Source organism: Neolamprologus brichardi, chromosome 3, assembly GCF_056152115.1.
Source record: "Neolamprologus brichardi isolate AB-2024 chromosome 3, ASM5615211v1, whole genome shotgun sequence".
Taxonomy (NCBI): domain Eukaryota; kingdom Metazoa; phylum Chordata; class Actinopteri; order Cichliformes; family Cichlidae; genus Neolamprologus; species Neolamprologus brichardi.
In genome coordinates, this window is record NC_142106.1 from 26,867,866 (window position 1) to 26,890,879 (window position 23,014).

The 23,014-nt window shown below is 43.0% G+C and overlaps 1 protein-coding gene across 2 annotated transcripts in view; it reads left to right on the top strand.

Annotated features, from left to right (window-relative positions):
* Nucleotides 1-21,054, top strand: part of zgc:109889 (actin-binding protein WASF3) — a 53,480-nt gene extending 32,426 nt beyond the window's left edge. The window contains exons 3-11 of one of the 2 annotated variants that reach the window (XM_087835483.1): nucleotides 1,601-1,735; nucleotides 7,790-7,943; nucleotides 8,031-8,148; nucleotides 11,354-11,422; nucleotides 11,969-12,013; nucleotides 14,102-14,235; nucleotides 14,738-15,037; nucleotides 15,142-15,554; nucleotides 15,880-21,054. In XM_087835483.1, the coding sequence (XP_087691609.1) occupies nucleotides 1,601-1,735; nucleotides 7,790-7,943; nucleotides 8,031-8,148; nucleotides 11,354-11,422; nucleotides 11,969-12,013; nucleotides 14,102-14,235; nucleotides 14,738-15,037; nucleotides 15,142-15,554; nucleotides 15,880-16,037 (1,526 nt within the window). In that variant the 3' untranslated portion in view covers nucleotides 16,038-21,054. The remainder of the gene's footprint in view (nucleotides 1-1,600; nucleotides 1,736-7,789; nucleotides 7,944-8,030; nucleotides 8,149-11,353; nucleotides 11,423-11,968; nucleotides 12,014-14,101; nucleotides 14,236-14,737; nucleotides 15,038-15,141; nucleotides 15,555-15,879) is intronic. The other variant, XM_006807046.2, reaches the window with a different exon arrangement.
* Nucleotides 21,055-23,014: the final 1,960 nt, after the last annotated feature.

Genomic DNA, 23,014 nt, shown 5'->3' on the forward strand with positions numbered 1-23,014 from the left:
GCCCACTTCTCACCAGAAAGAGGAAACCAGCGGCTGAACAACAGCAGCACGTTTAACCTTGATAATCTTTTGTTATAATTTATTTAATATTACTTTCTACACCAGGATCTTTTTCTACGCAGCTGACGGCTGGTAACTGTGCAGGGGCGGATCTAGCAAAGTTTAGCCAGGGGGGCCGATAAGGCATTAACAGGGAAAAGGGGGCACAAAGACATACTTTTCTTTCTTATTCTCATTTAAAATGTTAGTTTTTAATAAATAATTGTCTGAATCTTACAAGCAAAGTTTTAATCTGATGTCAAATGTATAGAAGTCCATTACTGTATATAGTAACTGTTAAGTCTAATATACCCTAGTAAGCTATAGTACTTTTTCCTTTGGGAAGATACCATCTGTGCAGTCTGCAATTCTGTTGAAGAAAGATGTTGAATCTATTTAATTATTCTTGAAAAATAATTTCTTTCTGTGCATTTTTTTTTCACACTGCATCAAATTAAAGTTGATTACGTCAATTAAGCATCATGAGGTGGAGGTTGGGTGGTTCCCTATTTTTTTTATTTTTTCTTTGCTGGGAGTTTGCAACCTTATTAGTTAGGTTGCTTACTCTTTAAAATACCAGAATAGGGAGGATGGAGTAGGTTTAAGTTTATTAGATTGATCAGTATTGCTGATCTATGAAATATTTTGGGTGCAGTGTATTTTTTACATACAGGTATAACAGAATAGCTTTAGTGTTGTTGTTTATTTAAACTTGAGTATGAACTTATACAAAATGCAGCAAGATATTAAAAAAAACAGTTTTATTGATTAAAACACACTATATCGGATTCATATCGGTATCGGCCGATATCCAAATTTATGGTATCGGTTTCGGTATCGGACATAAAAAAGTGGTATTGTGCCATCTCTAGTACACACTTTATACACTTTTCTCAGACAGGCATGAACATTTTCACACTTTTCTCTCTTGTTTAAACAATCTCAAAGTTCAAACCATCCATCCATCCATCTGCTTCCGCTTACCTCTGTAGAAAAATAAGGCACCCGCGGTTGCGTCGACATTGTTGTGTTTGTTGGGGAGAAAACTTTCAAGCATACAGTGCAGCACTTCAGAGTCACACTGCTAGCGATCGAAGATTTATGTAAAGTTGACAGCTGAACACATTCTGTACTGTACAGGAGACACAGCACGAGATTGATTGACAGTGGTCTACAACCAATCAGGATGCAGAACACAAAAAAGCAAAATTGCACCCCCAAAAAATGTGCGAAACAGCAAGGGCGCGAAATGTGAACCGCGTTATAGCGAGGGACCACTGTATACATGTAGACCTTCTGTTATCACACTTTCTTTTGTCCTTTTTGGACGGAAACCTGAAGTAACTCTGAACGTCTTTGTGTCAGCTTGCTCTGCTTTTCCAGACAGTCTGACTCTCCCAGCTGATTTAATTCTCGCTGCATGTTTTATTCCTGCGGTGTGAGGCAGAGTTCAGCTGGCCAACATGGAAGTGTGAATGTAGCCTGTTAAATATCCCTGGATGAAAGATATTAAAGTGGCGAATCTGACTGTGTTTGTGTGTTTCTCTCTCTCTCTGTACAGGTCGTCATGCTGAGGACATTTTCGGGGAACTGTTTAACGAAGCCAACAGCTTCTACCTGAGGATGAGCAGCCTGCAGGAGAGGGTGGACCAGCTGGCTGTGAAAGTCACCCAGCTCGACTCCACTGTGGAGGAAGGTGTGTGTGTGAGGATGTGTGTGTGTTTGCAGCACTATAGATTATTAATTGTGCTGTTAGAGAGCACTGACTGTTTCTATGAGTGTATACGTGTTTATGTGAACTGCTATTATGACTAGCGTGGGTGTGTGTGTGTTTGTGTGGGCAGCATTTTAATGGCTGTGCTGATGATTTATTGATGAGGGGTCTCTAGGCTCTTATATTATGCCCTGTGTGGGCTCCTGGTTGTCTTTGTGGGTGTTTGAGTGTGAGTTTGAGGTCCTGTGAGTGAGTGAAGGTGTGGCTGAGTCTCACCTCAGAGTAGCCGTTAGGACTCGATTTTTGGAGCTCGAGTTAATCCTCGGCTCGGGGTTGGTCGGGATAAACAAGTCCTCGCAAAGGTAGAAGGCCATCTGCTTGGTGCGTGTCAACAAGCTGTTTCGCTTTCTTTGTATCTGTCCGCCTCACGTTTGTGTTGGAGTAAACACTCTGAGATAAGCGCATCTCTGCAAAGCTTTTAACCTGTGTGTGTGTGTGTGTGTGTGTGTGTGTGTGTGTGTGTGTGTGTGTGTGTGTGTGTCTGGCACTATGGATTATTAATTGTGTTGTTAGAGAGCACCGACTATTTCTATGAGTGTACAAGTGTTTATGTGAGCTGCTATTATGACTAATATGTGTGTGTTTGTGTGTGTTTGCTGTTTGCACAGTGTGAGTCAGGATCTTTATCTCCATCATTAAGCTTCAGTCTGTCTCTGAAGGTCAATTCTCTTAATGCAGTAATTGATAGGCCTACACACACACACACACACACACACACACGGGGAGTTCTGTGTGTGTGTTCTTTTTTAAAATCTTTGATCTCTCTCAGACGTTTATTTATCCTCCTGCGCCTCTAACCTTTTTTGTCTCATCTTTTCTTCCTCCATCCTCTCATGTCAGCCTCTCTGTTCCTTTTGATTTGGCTCCATTTTCTCTCCTTTTTATCCTTTTCCTGCCTTTCCTGTTCTCTCCTCCTCGTCACTCTCTGAGAAGCCCTCATCCCCCTTTCTTTTCTTCTGTTTTCCTTGTTTTTATTCCCCACCGTGTCTCCCTGCTATCCTAGACTCCTGTTCTTCCTCTAATGCCCTCTCCTCTCCTCTGGTTCCAATTTCCTGTTTCTTTGTTTCTCTTCCTCCTCCCCTCAGTCTTTCTCCACCTTACGCCTCCCTTTTCCTCTTTCCATCGCCTGTGCTCGTTCTCTTCTTCCTCCCGTTTGTCTGGATATATATTTTTCGTCTGTAGCTCTTTACGTCTCTCTCTGTCTGTGCTGATACTGCCGAGTCATTCTGCAGCACGCCGGCCTCAGACAGCGTCAGAGAGCAGCACAGACGAGGATAAAAAGGAAAAGCTCAGCAGTCTTCTGTCTTATCCTTTCCTCCCCTTATCTCGCCTCTTCCTCCTCCTGCTCGCCTCCTCACACTTTTCCACCCTCTCTCTCTCGTCTCTTTCTGTCTCTTTTTACCTCTTTCTCCTCCACACAAACCATTTCTCAGTCCTTTCTTTCCTTTGTTTCCTTTTCCACACATTCACTCAAATTTCTTTTCTGTCTCATCATGTCCCACTACTCATTTTTCCACCTCCTTTCTGATTCCTCGCTTCCTCTTCTTCATTGCTTCTTTTGTGCACCACCCTTTTTTCTTCCGTACATGAAGAAAGGAAAGGAGGAGAGAAGAGATGGAAGGAGGAAGGAAAGAAGGATTGCGAGAAGGAAGTGAGGAAGAAATGAAAGCAAAGAGAAAGCAAAGAAAGATGATCTAAGGTCAAAAATGAATGAAGGGAGGTAGGAAATAAGGAAGGATGGAAGAAAAGAGAAAAAAGGTTGAAGGAAAAAGAATGATGGATGGATGAAATGAAGGTGGACGAGAGGAAAAAAGAAAAAAGGGAGGGAAGAACAACAGTTAACAAGGAAAGAAGGAACAAGGGACAATATGATTGTTTTTCTATTGCACACACAAAGGATGGAAGGAAATATGGAAGGAAGGTAGGGAAGGAAGACAGAAAGGCAGAGGGAGCAAGGAAGGACAGGTAATATTATGACTTTTTTTGTCGTGAACATCAAGAAAGGAAAAAGGGAAACAGAAAAGAAGGAAGGAAGAAGGAAGTAAAAGTAGGGAAGGGATGAAGGAACAATGGCTAACACAAGAAGGAAGGACCCAAGGAAGGAAGGACATTTGACAAGGATAGGACGTTTTGTAGTGTACATCAAGAAAGGATGGAAGGGAGGTAGGAAGGAAGAGAAATGAAGGACAGGAAGTGGCAGAAGGAATATTATTTCTTTCTAGCGTACAGGAAGAAAGGAAGGAAAGAATATTAAAGCAGGAAGGATAAAAAAAGGAAGGAAGGAAAGCAGTAGTGAAACTGAACAGGTGGCTTATTTCATACAGCAGAGGGATCAAGCATAAGATAAATAAGGATTATTTTGAACAGAGAGTCATGCAAAGCTGCTCTAACAGGGCTGGAGCTGAAACTAACAGGTTCTTTTTAAATTAAGACGCTCTGTCTGTGCAGTGAGGATGCACAGAGAGAGCGTGCACGGAGAGAGCGTGCACGGAGAGAGCGTGTACAGAGAGAGCGTGCACGGAGAGAGCGTGCACGGAGAGAGCGTGCACGGAGAGAGCATGGACAGAGAGAGCGTGCACGGAGAGAGCATGTTCAGAGAGAGCGTGCACGGAGAGAGCGTGCACGGAGAGAGCGTGCACGGAGCCTACAGGAAGCAGCACGTCCCTCCAGACAGTAAAGTGATTATAAATTGTTCACATAAATCCAAATAACTCTAAATTCAGAGGTTAGGTCAGTGCAGAGTTCCTTAATCAGTGTGTGCATTACATGAAGGTGGTTATTAATGGTGTTTTACACAGTTTATGCATGTGTATGTGCAGAGAGGGAGGTGAGTGTTAAAAAGGGCTGGAGAGGAGAACGAGGAGAAGGAGAAGAAGAGGAGAGAGAGCGAGGTCTCTTTGAAGATGTGTCTGAATGAAAGTTGCATTAGCTGCGAGTTTTGTGGATTATTCATTTGGCTGTAGGGAAGGAAGCTTAGGGAGGAATGATCAAACAGACAGGAGTGTGCTCTGACTGCACACACACACACACACACAGATCAAACGGCCAGTCGCCCTTTGGTGTCTGCAGGCAGATTTTTAAGCGAACCATAGATTTTTCAGTAATAAAATACTTAAGGCCATACAAACACAGACATGCTGCGTCAGTGCACAGAGCTAATGACAGGAGCGTGTGTGACACTGACGTGGTTTAAACTGATCGTATAGGACACTGATCACGCCCTGATCGTCTGTGTGTGTGTGTGTGTGTGTGTGTTTAGCCATCTGCTAGATCCTGGATAGCACTGCAGCAGTGATAAATCTCTCACAGGATTGGACACACATACATGTCGTATTTTACTCCGACGCTCACTCCCTGTCACGTTCTGACACTTAACACACCGCCCAGCCTCCTGTTGTTGTGCAGCCACAGTTTCCATGCGTGTGTGTGTGAGATGCTTGTTAAGCTGATGCAACAAGCTCCAAGTCTAATCTGACCCTGCTGTCCTATTATTTGTGCATGCGTATGTATGCGTTTGAGTTCAAACACCGTTTAAGCTGTATGTTCTGTATCAGTCGATATGCACATGATGTGCGTGTATTTGATCCGTTTATCCGTTTTATTTCTAAAATGATCGTCTATAGGTTGCAGAATCGTAGCAAACAAATACACACACATCCAAACGGTGTCTGTTTAGAGAAGCATCTGCTGATAAGTATGTACTCCAGGAATTACTTGATAATGAAGTGTTCTAATTAGACGTCTTTGCCTCGTAGCATTTCATCTCCTGCCTCTCTCAGCAGTTTCCTACATTTACCACGCCGCTTTTCAACGACTGATAAACCCATAAATCTCAACAAGGTCAGAGCTGCGTGTGTAAAGTTACCATTGAGGGTCAATAGCTGCTCTGAGTGTCTTATGGCCTCTGCTTGAGCAGCATGTGCCGTTTTATTTGTCGACGGAAAGGTCGAAACGATGAGGTTAAAGTGAAGTGCAACAGTTTGTATACTGACGGGGTTTTGGTGAAACCCTGCTGGGCTGGTGGGCGGGTGGACACCCAAGTTTGTGATTGCGGTAACTTAAGAACGAGACGACTTGCTAACATTCTGGGACGAGTTCAAATCCTGGCGAGCTTGACCTCACAATCAGAGGTCAACTTTTCTGAAAATCTGCTAAGATTTTCACATTTATACTACATGTGCATCTACCAAGAGGCTGATGGCTAGTAGTATTATTAATATTAGTATTATTATTTTCTTTGATTAGTTGCTAACGTCTTATTCCCTGCATATGTTTTAAGGCAAGAGAAACAAAATACAGATTCTTCATCCATCCATTATCTTCCACTTATCAGAGTTATAAATTAGTCAAACAAATAAAGGAAATTTGTCCAAATTTGGTGTGAATGGCCAGAGTTGTCCCAGCAGCCTGCTGATGTGTTTTGGAAAAAATTTGGAACTTTGAAATGTTCTTTTTATAAATTCTACGGCTTTTCCTGCTGACAAAGACCTCCCCCACAGCCATTTAGTTAAGTAATTGGAGATAAATTATGTGAATTTCAGGAGCGGGACCACGCCTCCAAACACGCCTCTTCCGGGTCTTGTCTATATATGACCCCCCCAGTTATACAAGCTGTTTGTTCTCGTTTTCGTGCCCCACCCTAGTTCCCCCTTTTTTCAGTTCTTTCACTTCTTCACTTCTCATTAGTGCATGAGCCCAGGAGCCGACACCAGTCCCCACCGAGGCCTTCTGCAAACTGCAGCTCAATTCTTGATTAAGCCATTCGCCTTTACCTGCTAAAAACGCTGCCAAACCTAAAATGAAGACATCTGCAGAGTTCCTGTTTTTTCACTATTAAAGAAACTCTTTCTGTAATTTTACACATTTGTCATGTAGAAAAACTGAGACGTGTTGTTGAAATTTGTCTTATCTTGTATTAAGACATCTCAGGGTTTAAATGTGCTGTTAAACTTCTTTACACTTCTCAGACTTGAACATCATCATTGTGATTTTTTTTACATAAATAAATTGCACAAAACATTTTTAAGCAATAAATTGAAAAAGAAAATACTGAATGTAGCAAATACGATACAAACTAAAACTCATGTATGCAAATTAATATTTAATTAATTTTTAATTTTTTTTAAATTCTATAGTAATTTAAAAAAAAAAATTTCTAGCAGTTGTTTCATGATTCAGGTTTTAAAGGTTTAAAATATGAAACATTCGCACAAATCTCACGTGTCCGGTGTTTCAAGGACTCCTGGAATAAGCAGAGCCCCCTGGTGGCTGGTTGAAAAACATATTGGCCAATCAGAAGCTGCACACGCACTGAGAACGGCAGATGTTTGCATATTTATAGAGTCTAGACTTCATAAAAAGCAGATAATCTTTATTTAATGAAGAACTCTAGCAGACGCTGTTATTCAGCCCAGAGCATGTGACGTGTGATGTAATGGTGTAGTGGGTATGATAAATGAGAAGTGATTAGATGCATTTTATCTGTGAGCAGTGACACAAGATTGATTAACTCCACTGTAGGAAACTAAAAAAAGAGAGGAAAATTATTATTTTCTGATGATTATCTGTTTTTATTTTTCACTCGGATTGTCCGTAATTATCCTTAAACTAGATTTTAAAAAGTTTATTTTCCAGGTTGATGTTTTCTTTGGTCACTCCATCAGACTGAAGCTTGAATTAATTGGCATTAAAAATCTGCTAAACTTGTGCTAATTTTTTCTAAGAGCCCTAACAAGAGATTAGGCTCTTTTTCTCTTAATGCCACAAATCCTGGCTTTGATTCATGCGTTTAAAAAAAAATTCGAGGGTAGAGGAGAGTGATGCATATGAAGGAATTAGTGGCTGAAACCGGCTGTTTTGGGGGATTATGATGTCAAACACCAGTGTTTGTGACTCTGCCGGCTTAATCGCCGTGTTGTTGTTTTTCATTCTGTTTGCTTTTCATAATTTAATGCTGTCCTTCTTCCCTGTTTCCAGTTTCTCTGCAGGACATCAACATGAGAAAGGCCTTTAAGAGCAGTACCATTCAGGACCAGCAGGTGGTGTCGAGGACCTCTGTGCCCAACCCTGTGGTGGAGATGTACCACCGCTGCGACAAACCTCCACCACTTAATATTCTCACCCCCTATAGGTCAGTCTTTTAGCCTCTCTGCCAGTATTGATAATTTACCAAGCTCCGCTGGTTTTTTTTCTTAATTTCACTTCCTCCTCCTCGCAGGGATGACAAGAAGGACGCCCTGAAGTTTTACACCGACCCCTCCTACTTCTTCAACCTGTGGAAGGAAAAGATGCTGCAGGCCACTGAGGACAAGCGCAAAGAGAAGAGACGGCAGAAGGTATGATGTGTGCGCCGAACGAGTGTTTGTGAGCGTGCGCTGTATGTTTGAGTGTACGTCACCGTGGGTCTGGAAACGGTTAAAGAAATTCATCTTCTGCTTTATTTTGCGAATTTTTATTTTCCTGCCCGGTGGTGCCATTTTATGCTGTTATTTCAGTTTCATTTCTCTCTGACTGTACTCTCCATTTAGCTTTGCTTGGTTGTTTAATCGGCTATCGATGCAGCAGCAGCTGAGCAGGCCGGTTATCCAGAGACAACAACGTGATCGAGGGAGAATACAACTTATACGAACGTCGTATTTGGCTGTAGTTACATGCAGTGTAAAACTCTTGAGACACCACTCATTGCTTTATATTTTTGTCCAAGCAGCCAGACCTTTAAGTGCTCTTGAGTAATAGTTCTCCAGGCTTTCTGAAGGTCTTTCAGAGTTCTTCTTTGGACAATGTCTGCTTTTTCACTCATTTTCAGTCCAGTTGTGGAACCTGACAATTTTTAGAGGATTTTGTTTTGTTTGTTAGACCAGCGGTCCCCAACCTTTTTTGCGCCATGGACCGGTTTATGCCCGACAATATTTTCATGGACCGGCCTTTAAGGTGTCGCGGATAAATACAACAAAATAAAACTAGTACCTGTACCGAAAAAAAGACGATTTATTCATAACACACGTGAAAAGACCCAGGAAAACCGAGTTAACGATAAAAACGATAACAAAATAACCCTGAAAACCATACATTTCACACCTGAGCCTCAACTCTCACGGCCCGGTACCAAACGACCGGTACCAGTCCGAGGCCCGGGGGTTGGGGACCGCTGTGTTAGACCACTGAACCCTGACCTATGAATCATTCAAGAACAGAAAAGGCACCTAACTCAAAAAGTGTTTTAGCATTAATCAGCAAAACCGTGGCTAATAGCTGTTTCACCTCGTCCTCTCATATTGTGTGCAGTGTGTCCCTTAAAAAGTTTGAGGAAACTTGATAAGTGGAAAGAAGAAGAAGTAGTGGCGAGTCTAAAAATATATATCTATAGCAGATGAACAGCGTCTGAAGCTGTGTCCCAAAACCTAGGCCACATCCTTCGGAGGACCCGGCCTTCGCGGTCTACGTGGGCCGGGTCCTTCGAAGACCGAGAAGGCCGGAAGTGCGAGGCTGTGAAATGGGACGGTCCAGCCTTCAGATTTGCATCACCGCTGTCTCGGTGGAGTCTAATAAACTCAGCTGTCTGCTCCTTGCTATCTAAAATATAACAGGACACAATCATCTCACACTTCTGTTTAATCAGTTTTCTGTTCGACGTTTATTCAGCTGTGTGAAAACCACCCGAGGGTTTAATCAACTTTTATTTAATCTAATCTAATAACTTTAATCTCAGCCAAAACGATTTACTCCCCAACAAGTAAAACACTGAAAAAGCTAAACAATAAAGTTTTTAAGTGATCAGAGTGTATCATATGAGTATATCATGTTTAACCTGAGTACTGAAAAACAGCAGGGTCTGAAAGCGATGAAGCTGGGAGTCCGCCGTTCCATTGAACCCCCCGGTTAGCTATCGAGCTGGTGGGTAACAGACGTCTCCGAAAACGTTGGAGCACTTTTGCAAATATGTGATATCTTGATAAACCGAGCAGATATTTGAAGTTTCCACAGCTACATTCTCGCCTGAAAATATGTTTAAACTTTATTTTGTGACCCAGAAAGATTAATAAGAGTAATATTAAAAACTTAGTAGCGGCCGCCATTGTTTGGAAACTGGAATTGGCTGAGCCGTGCTATGATTTCTGGGATATGGTATGCCACGAAGGACACCCGGCCCATCAAATCTGGGGAAAAGGAGGACACATTTGTCGGCCGGATTTGGAGGAGTCTACGAATTTGGACAGCCTTCGTCGTGTCACTGTGACGTAATCGGTCTACAAATTGAGGAGGATGCAGCCTACGTTTTGGGACACAGCTAGAAAGTCATGTCTTTTAGAAACAGGAACAAAATCCAGCAAAGACCTGACACGGCCCTGAGGGATACATCTGGGCCTTCAACTCATCCACTGAAGCCTCATCAGAGGAAGGGTGGCTGTGTGTGGGCTGAGGTATGCCAGATTACACAAGAACTGGACCCAAAATCAGTGACAACAGATATGATGGAGTGATGAATCTGAATTTGAAAGTTTTGATTCAAATCCTGGAGGCTCTGTCGTGGTTTAGAGCTGCAGTGTTTTTGGAGATATTGTCAAAATCGATGGAATTATGAATGCAAAAAAGTACCATAAGGTCCAATACCATCCAGCAAACATCTGACTGGATAGAAAAACACACAGCGGAACAATATCAGAATGGATTGGCCTCCCCAGGGCCCGGACATCAATTTTATTAAAGCAGTTTGGGATCATCTAAATTCAGAAACATCCAAAGACGAGCTTTAAATGTCCTTGAAGAAGCCCGCAGAACTATTCCTGAAGACTGCTTAAAGAAATTACAAGAACGCTTCCTTAAGAGAGTTCTGACTGTGCTGAAGAATAAGAATATTTCCCATTTTCCTACAAAAATGTAAAGAAACCAGAGGTGACTCAAGTCTTTAGCACACTACTGTACGCTCACTTCCTGCTGGATTTAACTCAACTGTGTCCTGCTGTTTTAAAGTAGTGCATTCAGTTTGCAGGTCTGTGCGCTGGTCTACGTGAACACCAATAACCTGGAGCACTGAAAGGAGCTCCAGCACACCACCATTGCTCTTGTTTATTAATCCATTCAAACTAATAGGAACTGAGCTACGAATATTTCAGAGTTGAGCTTCGGTGGTGTTCCCCTTCACACTTCCTTTGGCGCTCTCTTCCTTTGTTGGTGATTGTAACTGCTGAACAGCTGCTGCTGCATGTGTTCGCTGCAGTTCTGTCAATATTTCTGTTGAATTTAATGCTGCTCACATTTTTCTGTTCCCTCCCTTCGACGTGGAAACCATGCAGAACCTCCCCCCCCCCCCACTCCCACCTCCGAAACAACGCAGCTTCAGCTGTTACTCAACAGGTCTGAGAGCCCGAGCAAGCTGCAGGAGGATGGTTCCTCCACTATTCTTTCCTCCCACAGCGCCTCCTCCTTCATTTCTCTCTATCTTTAGTGTCCTGGCCTTTGAAGACACCCCCCACCCCCACCCCCTCCGCCTCCTCTGCTCAGTCTAATGCACCAGCTTGTCTTTCTCCCATGTTTCCATAGGGCTGTCCGGCCCACCCTGACAGGCCCCACTCCAGACAGGCCCAACCCAGGAGCCCCCTGTCCATCTCTGTAAGACAACCCCGACCCCTAACCTAACCTGCCCCCGTTCTGCCCCCCCCCCCCCCACTTCCCCTCCCTCCACTTCCTCCCCACACATCCCACTAGCACACATTACAGACTCACCTATCAAAGCAGACATGTCCTAACACCACTGAGACACGCTGATACACATGAAAGTACTAAATAAATGCCAGCACACGCACACACACTCCCTCCTGTTTGTCTGTGTGTGTGTTTAATGTCACCTCAGCTTAACACCTCACCGTCTTGCTAACCCTCCGTGTTTGGTTTGGTTGCTGTCCTGTGCTCCCACAAGTTTTGGCTCTGTCATCTGTACCGGTGTTGTTGGTGTTGCCGAATAGTGACTGGGTGGTGCTTAGACTGTGTGTGTGTGTGTTGGGGGCTAGGTCAGTGTGAATTTACCCCGTGGTGAAAGAGCTGCTGATGGGGTTGAGCTTTTTTATATTTCCCTTTACACAGTAAATAAATAAATAACCAACAGCTGAGTTTCCCTCTGCTCCTCTGTCTGTCTGTCTGTCTGTGTGTCACTCGTAGGAGCAGCAGAGGCAGGTTGAAGACCCGAGCAGAGAAGTGAAGAAGGTCAGTAATCACTTACTAAGTTTATTATTAATGGTCATTTAATTAGAGTTATCAACGTTCCTCTGAAACAAGAGTAAAGCAAGCGGTTAAATCCTCTATACAACCATTTAATGAACAGTTTTTAACAGAGTATAAAGCAGATCATAGTTTTGACAGGTGAAGTGAACAACACTGATTATCTCTCCATCGTGGCAGCTCTTAGTGGGTGGGATATATTAGAGAGAAGATGAACAGTTTATCCTCAAAGTTGATGAGTAAGAAGCAGGAAAAATGGGCAAGCATAAGGACTAGAGTCAGTTTATCAAAGGCCAAGTTGTGATGGTAGACAACTGGATCAGAGCATCTCCAAACCGCAGATGTTGTGGGTTGTTCCTGGTCTGCAGTGGTCAGTGACAGGGTCGTGAACGTCCAAGGCTCACTGATGATTGGGGAGCGAAGGCTGGCCCGTGTGGTCCGATCCAACAGACGAGTTACTTACGTTAATGCTGGTTCTGATAGAAAGCTGTCAGAATACACGGTGGACCTCTGTCCACGGCCAAAAGCACCAACAATGGCAATGGTGAGTATCAAAACTGGCCCACGGAGCAATGGAAGAAGAAGTCCTGGTTCTTTTACATCATGTGGATGGCTGGGTGCTTACCTGGAGAACACCTGGCACCTGGATGCACGATGGGAAGAAGGCGATTCCGCAGAGGCCGTGTGATGCTTTAATCAATGTTCTGCTGGGAAACTTTGGATCCGTGTGCGTGTTACTTTGACACCTACCACCTACCTAAGCATTGTTGCACACCATGTACACCCTTTCATGAAAATTGTACTCCCTGATGGCTGTGGAGTCTTTCAGCAGGATAGTGCAACAATGACTTTGATCTGCTGACCTCGCCTCTAAGTTCCTCAGATCTCAGTCCAGTGAAGGATCTGTGGGATGTGCTGGACGAACAAGTCCAACCTATTGAGGCTCCATCTCACGTCTCACAACAGAACTTAAAAGATCTGTTGCCCCTTGTCCCAAACTACTGGCTGGAAGAGACACTGTGAAATATAAAACGCCCATTAAGGATTCCAAATTGGGCAGCTGGACCAGTGAATTTAAGAGGAACACAATGATTTAGCATGACAGTCCATTTAGCACAAGATGTCAGTACATTCAGTTCAATTCTGTAAACAACCATGAATCAAATACAGAGGTCAGGGGGCAGATACGATACTGAACTGTGTTAAGCTTTCGATTGGCTAGCAATACAGCTAACCAATATAGGAACAGCATGTGTCATTATCTGTGATTGGGATTACCGGTTATCTTACCGAACCTAGTCGCTAAGTCTGTTATCAGTTTGTAGATCAAAGGGGTCAAGTTAGCAATCACGCTTAATCTGTTTGTAATAATCAGCTGGTTTGGAGACAGGTTTTCTATGTGCATTTTTTTGGAACGGAGTAAACACTTGCACATTTCAAAGCACGTTAATGTCCTTAAACATCAGTCTTTTCTTACATATCTCCTCCTCCTTAGACCCCAAATGACTCCGGGCTCCCCGACGTTTGTGGGAATATTGTGTTTCTTTCAGTTTAGCTTTGATTTCCATCGTTGACACCCATGAAAAATCGCTTTAATTCAAATTTACTGGCTTACTAAGAGTAATCTGAACTTCCTCCTTCATTTACACTGATTCTGCACTTTAGCAGATGTATTATCTGAGCTGGTCTTATACAGTCATCCTAACTGCATCAGTAACATAGAGCCAAAGAAAAGTGAATTTGCTGGTAAAAAAAAATTAATAAAAGTGGAATAAAAAGAGCAGAGACCACATTGTTAGTGTGGAGAGCTCTTAATCATTTTAAAAGGCATCTCTAGTAAATGCTGTTACTGGAGTAGAGACAGTAGAAATCTATTTTCTATTAGTAGGGTGCATACAGGTACAGCTGTTCTAATGCTCCGCTCTAAAGGTAGTGACTGTGAAAGGATTGCAGGAGAATGATGTAATACAGCAGCTTAATCTTTCTAAACACCATTACTATAATTATATACATATATAATTTTACCTGTAACTGCAGTGTAACGTGTCCGTTTCTCCCGGTTTAACCCTGAAGGTGCGTAAAGCTCGTAACCGACGCCAGGAGTGGAACGTCCTGGCCTACGACAAAGAGTTCAGACCAGACGCCAGGCTCGCCCCCTCCCCTTACCACGGCATGTCCTCTGAAGGCTCACTGTCCCCAGATAGCAGGTAAACACACGTGTGCACACACACATACATTAGCTATAAGTGAGGTTTGTCTCTGAGGTCCTGTTTCCTGTTCTAGTTTATGTGTACAGTCAGTGTTTGAGGATGGGCATTGGATGAGTGTTTCTCTCATCCTTTAAAGCCTATAAATACTATTCATATACTATAAATAGTACACAGTAAGTTGGTTTTTTACACAGCCACTATAAGTGTCAGATAATTTAAGCACATACCTGCTTAATACAGAGATTTAAGAAGTACCAGCTTACTGTGTCGTTTACAGCTCTGTGCTGCCCTCTTCTGGCAAATGCAGTTCAGAGCACCTGGATTGCGTCACAGCAGGTTGGAGGAAAAGATGAGGTTGACTTTCATTAGGGACTGAAGTCACTGCTGTGGCAGAGCAGGAAATAATACAAGGAATAGAAAATCTAACATTTCTGTTATTATCATGATTCACTGCTCCTTCCTACCTGCCCTCTAATTTTCAATTACAACCCTCCAACAGATCAATGGCGTCCGACTCCTACCCAGCCAGCCCCAACCACCCCTCCACCCAGGCCTCCAGCACTCCCCACCCCGCCGACCACCACACCAGGGATCACCTCAGTGCCGCGGCCCAGACGCAGTCACTGGATCGGGGCCTGAGGCCGGCCAACCAGCCCCCGGGAGCGGGCGGTGCTGCGGCAACAGGTCGGCACGTGGCCTCCCTGGGCCGAACCCCCTCGGGACACGGCGTCCAGGCCGGAGGAGATCCGACAGTCAACGGGCCGAGGCAGCAGTCGGTTAAGGACTACCGCGCACACGGGTTTGTTTTCTGCGTGTTATTGCTTGATCTGTTTTACGGCTTTGATCGCGTTCAGTTTGTTTCTACTCATTAAAAATCTTTAATTTACTTCTTTCCATCACCAGAGGGCAGCCCTCCACCATCCCCGAGTACTACATCCCGCCGGCCCCTCCCCCACCCCCACTAACCATCCCTTCTGCCCAGACCGCCTTCGACTCCACCAACGCCCCGCCCTCCGCCACTTCCGCTGTCCCCCCGACCTCTTCCGCCCTCTCCCGTCCCTACTCACCCTCTCCTCCTCCTCCCCCAGCCAACTACGTGCCCTCCCCCTCCCACCCGCCTTCAGGCGCACCCCCAGCCGCCCCTCCTCCACCTCCTCCGGGAGCCCCCGCGGGTCACCAGGCCCATCCGTCACCCCCGCACGCCGCTATCGGTCAGTCAGCTGTGGACGCGGCACCCTCGACGAGGAAGTCCACCATGCTGGGGATGATCCCCATGAGCGACGCCCGCTCCGACCTGTTGGCGGCCATACGTAGAGGTGAGTGCGTCTGTATGAGGAAGGGACGCACAGGGTCTTTATTATTAGCTCCCACATAGAGCAGGGAAGTTAACACAGCTACGTTTCATTTTGGTTGCTTACAAACAAATTTATTTCACAAAAACTACCAGGATGGATTAGTTTGAATAACTGAAAAATGCCTTTGCATCCAAAATAGTTTGATTTTGGTGAAACAAACACATAAAGAAATTTTAAAGTTTTTAAAGGTTTTACACTATAAAAAAAAACCCCAAGAATTTACTTAAATTTCTTAATAGAAATGATCTTTTTTTTGTTAACTCCGCCCTTCCTCTGCCCCCTCCAGGTATCCAGCTGAGGAAGGTGCAGGAGCAGAGGGAGCAGGAGGCAAAGAGGGAGCCCGTTGGTAACGACGTGGCCACGATCCTGTCGCGCCGTATCGCAGTGGAGTACAGCGAGTCCGACGACGACTCCGAGCTCGACGAGAACGAGTGGTCCGACTAAAAGAAGAAAAAACATAGAGAGATGAAGTGGGGAGAGTTAAAGGGGGAGAAATGTGACGCTAAGTTGAAACTTAAGGGGTTTGGTTAGTTTTAATGTTCATCATCAACTAAAAAAGTCTGATTAAAAAAGAATATCAGTCATACATTTCTCACACACCTGTTTGTGAACTTAAACCAGAGAGGTTTTTGTGTCCAGCCACCCAGGGTGTATGGCACAGTAACCACACACACTGTTTCAGCCCCACATCTGCTTATTTTTAACCTTTAACAACACTCAGTACTCAGCAGCTCCCCCTCCCCTACACGCTCTATTAGCAATATTACAGGCTCTGTGTGCAGGTGGGCCCCTGGTGAGTATGGGGGCGACGTGTTTACAAAACACAAGGTATATAGCACAAGACAAACTAATTATAGTGCAATCTTTAACTCCTCTGCCAAATGTTGAGAAAGGATTTATGGAAACGAGTAAGGATAATCAGGGAAAATAAAGAAAAATAGCTTATTAGCAGATAACTCGCTAGCTTTCTGGGTCATGCCTGTTTATGAAACAGGCACACCTTCCTTTGGAGACACTGACCTTTTGAGAGTTTGGCTCATCTGAACCAGCGTGAGACAGCAGGAGGAGCATTATCTCTGTGTAGTGAGCTGTCATGCATGCTAACAGGATGTGGCTAATGTAGCTGTAGCTAACGGGAGATAAAAGTGCTCTCTGGTACAGACTTACTGAGATGGAGTCCAACATCCTGACAGTGCTGACACCTCTGTGTTTAGAAATTAGAGAACAGTGATTTGCAAACCTTTGCCAGTCAGTCTGAGAGTCACGTGTTCAAGTCAGTCTGCGTTTGTTTGGAGACCGATTGCCTCCCACCAGGCGACCTGTGCAGTCGAGGTGAAAGCCCAGAAGGTTGGCGGTGCAGCATTTTGAAGCTCTGGACGACCAGTTAGTTGCTGTATCTACTTGAAGTCTGTTGGTGATTGCAAAAAAAATTCAATGCAATTACCAGGTAACCACCTTTTTTTTCTTCTGAGGTTTTTACTCCAGTGTGACTGAGCCACTAGCGTGCTAAGGAAAAACTAATGGGGTTGGATTAAATTACAAAGGATGTATGAAATCACATTTTTAAGAAAGCATTTCAAAGCTACACAGCAATAAACAAGTGCTAGTTAGCTGTTGGACGTTCATGCTGTACACTCTATGAGATTTGGGCCTACCGTTAGTTAGTGAAGCCTTCCTGACTGTTACAATGATACAGGGAGAACGTGCAACATCGACACGTAAAGTCACAGAAGAAGAAAGATTAGGGGGTTTCCCATCGATTAATGTACAACACGAGGTCTCCCCCTGCTGGTTGAAGAAAGACTCCAGCTTTCATGTTGGCTTCACTTTTCAGACCATTAGCTGGGGCCATCTTTTATATACAGATTATGCTGGTGTGATATTCAGTTCCAGTGTTGTTGGGCCACCGATGAGCAGACAATCTTATTCTTAAAGCCAGATAATATGCATTAATATATTTGAGCCCTCTGGAAAATGTTCCTCGACATGATTATGCATCTCTTTTAAAGAGGTCCTATTCAGAATATCAAACACACGATCAGCAGCATTCAAAATGCTCAGAGTAATATTTTATGTCACAGGTGTGTTTATGAGCTCGCAGTACGCTGGCGTTAGCTTACAGGCAGAAACTACACAGAGAAATGTGGAAGCTGGCTCTCCGGGTATGTTTTGGGTACAAAAGTGATTGGAAAGCCAAACTCTCAAAAACAAAAAAAGGGGTTGGGTCAGTGCATTTCCTAAACTCATACCTTCTAACGTTAGAATAGTGTGATGAAACTGTGATAAAAGACTCCACCCACCCAGGATGAAGCTGGTGTGGGAAAACAAGCGCCAGCAGCCTCGTTCGAGTTTCCCTCTCATTGAATAATTGAGCCCCATCTGCCCAGTCTGAACAGTGACTATCATGAAATTAGTTTTTGGTATTTTTTGTATTCGTTCATAAAGTGAAGCCTGACATTTCAGCCAGTGACTGTGTGCTGTGCTCTTGGTCTTATTATAAACGCTTCCACACTTAAACCACAGCTGGAGCAGCTCTCACAAAGCCCAAGGGTCAAAGGTCATGTCCACTCCTTCACTCGACCCTGGGTCAGCACTGCTGTCTGTGGAGGCTTTGTGAACGCAGCCCCTGGACTATAAATACATAAGTGTAAGAGGCTCGCGGCAGTAATCTACAGTATATTCTCTCTTCTCTGTTTTCGGTATAGGTTTGGCTAATCCTCGGTATGAGCTGGTTGGACTGTAGTGTTTTTATAATGTGCTTTTTCTTTTTTCAAACGTGCTGCAGTGAGTTGTTCACTTTGATTTATTTTAGGCTTTTCTAACTGTCCAGGCCAGGATGAAGGTACCAGATAAAACAGGTATATCACAGAAGCCACGTAAAGGGTGATTTTTTGTTATTATTGTTACCAGATTGACCTTTAAACATTATCCTGCAAAGACAAATTCTAATATTTGTTTTAGTTTTCTTTTCAGTTGATTGATTTCTTTGTTGTTTTTAATGCTGCAACCTTTAATTGCAAAGCATTGTGGGAAGTGGAGTTCTACTCCTCCGTGTGATAGCATTGCAGCAGAGATCTTAACCCAACAGCGTTTCTGTCGGTTTTCAATTTGTCTATGTGAGGAAAACGTGCACTCTGAACAGTTTCTGATATTCAACGGTCCCACCTAACCAAAAACAGTACAAGTGTACATGTGGAAGATTACATTAAAAGGTTCGCTCTACAACATTTAGATTTGAAAAGTTAAAGGTGAAAATAGTTTTTTCAGGCTGTTAAGAAGGAAACTGATTCATGAATCAAGGTGCATAATCGTGGATTCATGGTTAGAATTAAGCTGTATGGTGCAAAAGTCTTGAGTCACCTCATTTTTTTTAATATTTGCTTCCAGGCAGCGTGGCTTTCTTGTAAATTTTGAGTAACAGTTCTCCAGAGTTTGTGAAGGTCTTTCAGAATTTTCTTTGACATTGGCTGCTTTTTCACTCATTTTCAGTTCAGTCCTTGTACCTGAGCAGAGACTGACCTATGACTCATTCAAGGATAACTTTACAGATAACTCACTTTAAATTGTATCTTTAGGTACTTTGTAAGTAGCAGCCTGTTGCAAAGTTTTAATGGTTTTAATTTTCTTGCTGAATCTAAGAAAAATTGACAGATAAATAGTATTTTTGTCTAAAAGTCAGAAATGGGAAAAAATCCAACAAAGACCACAAGAACTGGACTGAAAATCAGTGACATCTGATGGAGTGATGTAATAAGGTCAGAGTCTGCAGACATCTGTAAAACGCAGTGGAGGCTGTGTTACGCTTTGGAGCTGCATCTCAGCCAGTGGTTTTGGAGATCGTGTCCAAATGAATGTGAATTGTGAACACAGAAAAGTACCATTGGTAAATCATTCAATTGGCAGCAACTTAATTTTTAACATGACAATGACCCCAAACACACTGCCAATGCAGTAAAATCATAACTGGATAGAAAAACACACTCAATGAAACGCTATCAGTCATGATAGGCCTTCTCAGAGCTCAGATCTCAATATTGTTGAATTTGTGTGGGATCATCTAAAGACAGCCAACATCCAAAGAAGAGCTTTGAATGTCCTTAAAGAAGCCTGGAGAACGACTCCTACTTAAAGAAATTACAAGAAATATTGTCTAAGAGTTCAGGCTGTGCTGAAGAATAAAGGTTGTCACACCAAATATTGACTTTTAAGTCTGTTAGAATTATACAAACTCAGTTTTTTCCTTATATGCTGTATTTACATGTATGTTTGCATGAAACTAAGGTACTGCACGTACTTCCAAAATGCAAAAAGAGGAGGGATGGATCAGGACTTTTGCACAATACTGTAGTAGCCTGAAAATATGACAGTTTTGACTTGCCGGCTCAGGAAAAAAAAAAAGGGGGGCGGGGGGGGACATCAGTGGACATGTGGTGCTTGGTGGGATTCCACATTTGTCTAAATTGTACATTACAGCTGTTTTCTTTAATTGTGCAATCACTAACTTCAATGTTTAATTACTCTTGCACATGTAAAGTGTTCAGCAGCATTCGGCCTAATCTCGACCTCCATATCTACAGCTGTAATAATCTAATTCTGTATCTGAGACTGTTCAGACTGCTCAGTACTTTCACCTTTACCTGTGCAGGTTTATTCCCAATAACGACATGATTCTGAAAAAGGGACAGGGCTCAAAAGTAGCTTTAATTGTTTTGTTCTTGTATATAAACTCAATTAACTCAACAACTGCACTCTGCTGGAGATTCACAACTGGACTAAAGAGCGGACAATGAGTGGACAGGTTCTTGGTTTTCTCCCTGAATGTTTAGAATAAGATTTAAGGATTTGTGCCAAGGCCTGCGTTTATAGACATTATTACTGAAGCAAAAAAAAGCACATATGAAGAGATAGAGAGTGGATTTGCAACAGACCTGGCCAATATTTACCTAGAATTTAAAAAAAAAGAAGGTTGTATCGTAACGGAGGATGCAAAAATCTAGAGAAAAGTGGTCTGATTGGTCTGATTGTTCTGATTGTTTATTCTATGGTCGTGTTGTTGTGCTGGAGCCATAGATATACTCAGTCATGAAATTTGCCCGGAGTAGCTGGTGACCCTGCAGCTTCTAAGAATGTAAAGCTGTGACTTTGACGATTTTGCTACTTCCTGTATTGTTTGATGTGCTGACAGCTTTTCCGGTCCTGGCAACAAAAGCAGAGACCTCGCATATCAAGCGTACCTTGTGTATCTATGGCTACTGGCTTCTAAGAAAACTTTGTTATGTGTTGAAAATGTGAAAAACGAACTATGTTGTAAAGACTTTTTTTGGTAAGGCAGCCTGTAAAGTAAAAATGGGGTAATATAACCTAGACAATGAAACTAAATGAAACTGTGTACTGCACACTAAAATCAACTGTAAGCAAGTATGCATGTAACTATAGCTAATAAATGGTGAACAAAACTGTGTATGTTGTACTTTTGTTTTAGGTTTCATGCATTAGTCACAGTCCTGTTTTTTGTGTCCCTTGTGGTTAACGTAGACACACTAATGGATCATCATTTGTAGCCCACCTTTGTTTTTTTTTCCCTCAGTCACATGTGAAAACACTCACCGCAAAACGTGCTTAGAAAATATCAGCATTACATCACTGTTCGTATGAGACAGGATGGAGCCTGCCATCTGAATGTCACAGCAGAAATCGAGACTCTTCAGTTGTGTGGTCGGTGTGGTCTTTTTCTGCTACAGACTCAGAGATGATCTTCTGCATACCTTGTTTGTAACAAGTGGTTATTTGAGTTACCGTTACCTCTTGGTATCAGCTAAAAGCAGTCTGAAAGTGACCTCTTGGTATCAACAATGCATTTTCACGCAGTAAACTGCCACCCACTGGATATTTTCTCTTTTGATGGTTGGTTGTGTGGAAAAATCCCAGCATATCAGTTGGGATCGAATCACTTCAATTACATTTCTTCCCCATTTTGAGGTTAGATTTTAGCAGGTTGTCCATGACCATGCCTACATGCCTAAATGTACTGAGTTGCTGCCATAAGATTGGCTGATTAGGTATTTAGGTATTAATTAACTTTAATAAATTTAAAATAAGTTTAATAGTTGTATTTGGGCACGTTCAGTCTTCTATAACGGGAGGATATAATAGAGAGATTTTTATACATTGATAGTCGTTTGACATCCTGTGACGCACATGATTTAATGTTTTCTGGTAAGGAGCATTCATTTCTCCTTAACATCAGGTCAAATTATGTGCATTTAAATTTTGTTACAAAGAAGCAAACCTTACCAGCCCCTCTCTCACAGAGAATCAAATCTGATAAGTGTTACTCAGCAGTATCCGTTATTTCACAGCAATGACGTAAATCCAGCCATCATCACTTTATGTTCTCAGCACTGTGACACGCCTACTGCTGGTGACGCGTTTGGTCCCAGCGCCGTGCCGTTCTGGGCCATTGGCAGGGTGGAGGAGGAACCGATGGGTGCTGTTTTGGACAGAGGAGTCATTTTGGGGCACAGATGGTGACACAGCAGTGAAGGAAACAGAGAGAAAAAAGAGAGCGAGAGACAGTTCAGTGGCAAAAACAACAAGCACTGCAGAAATGCTGGAATGATGAAGAGATATCTTTTATTACAGACTAAAAACCTACAGCTGACCCATGCTCAGAAACAGAAATGTCTTGGTGATGGATAGTCCTTTTGCTTTGTTCTTTGCTTTGTTTTTGCTCCTAATTTCAGTCAGGATCTAATTTTGGAATCAAAGGTCTATAAATAAAAAATGTGCTTGATGGAACCGGTTCCCAGGATGACTTGCACAGACTGTAGTTAAGAGAGGACACGTGTTTGAGTCCGTCCTGCGCTGAGATAAATAAATATTCACCACTGATTAAAATATCACCTTCTCTAAATGATATAGAGGCACATAAAACAGTACATAGTAGTTGTGTGAGCTACTGTTGGCATTACTTCTGTAGTTGTAAAGGGAGGATAAGGAGACCAAATACAGTTTTCAAGTGACAAGCAGTTTTTGTCGAGTTGCTCTGAGACCCAAAAAGACTACAAGGTAAGGAGTAACAGTACAGGTCAGTCAGTGGCGGTCCTAGCCTGTTTGGCGCCCTGGGCGAACAATCCCTCTGGCGCCTAACCCTAATCCTAAACCCCCCCACACACACACACACACACATTAACATAAAACTGTTGTCTGAACAATACTGAATTTCACCATAGAAACACACACAGACACACACACACATATGAAGAGAGAGAGAGAGTATGCATAGTATGCAAACAGCTACCAAACAGCCATCATAATTCCTCATACAATGACAACAGGACAAATCAACAATTGACACTGACTAATCAATATCAAAATCTGTAACATAATGTATTGTTTGGAGTTTAGTCTGTTACTGTTGC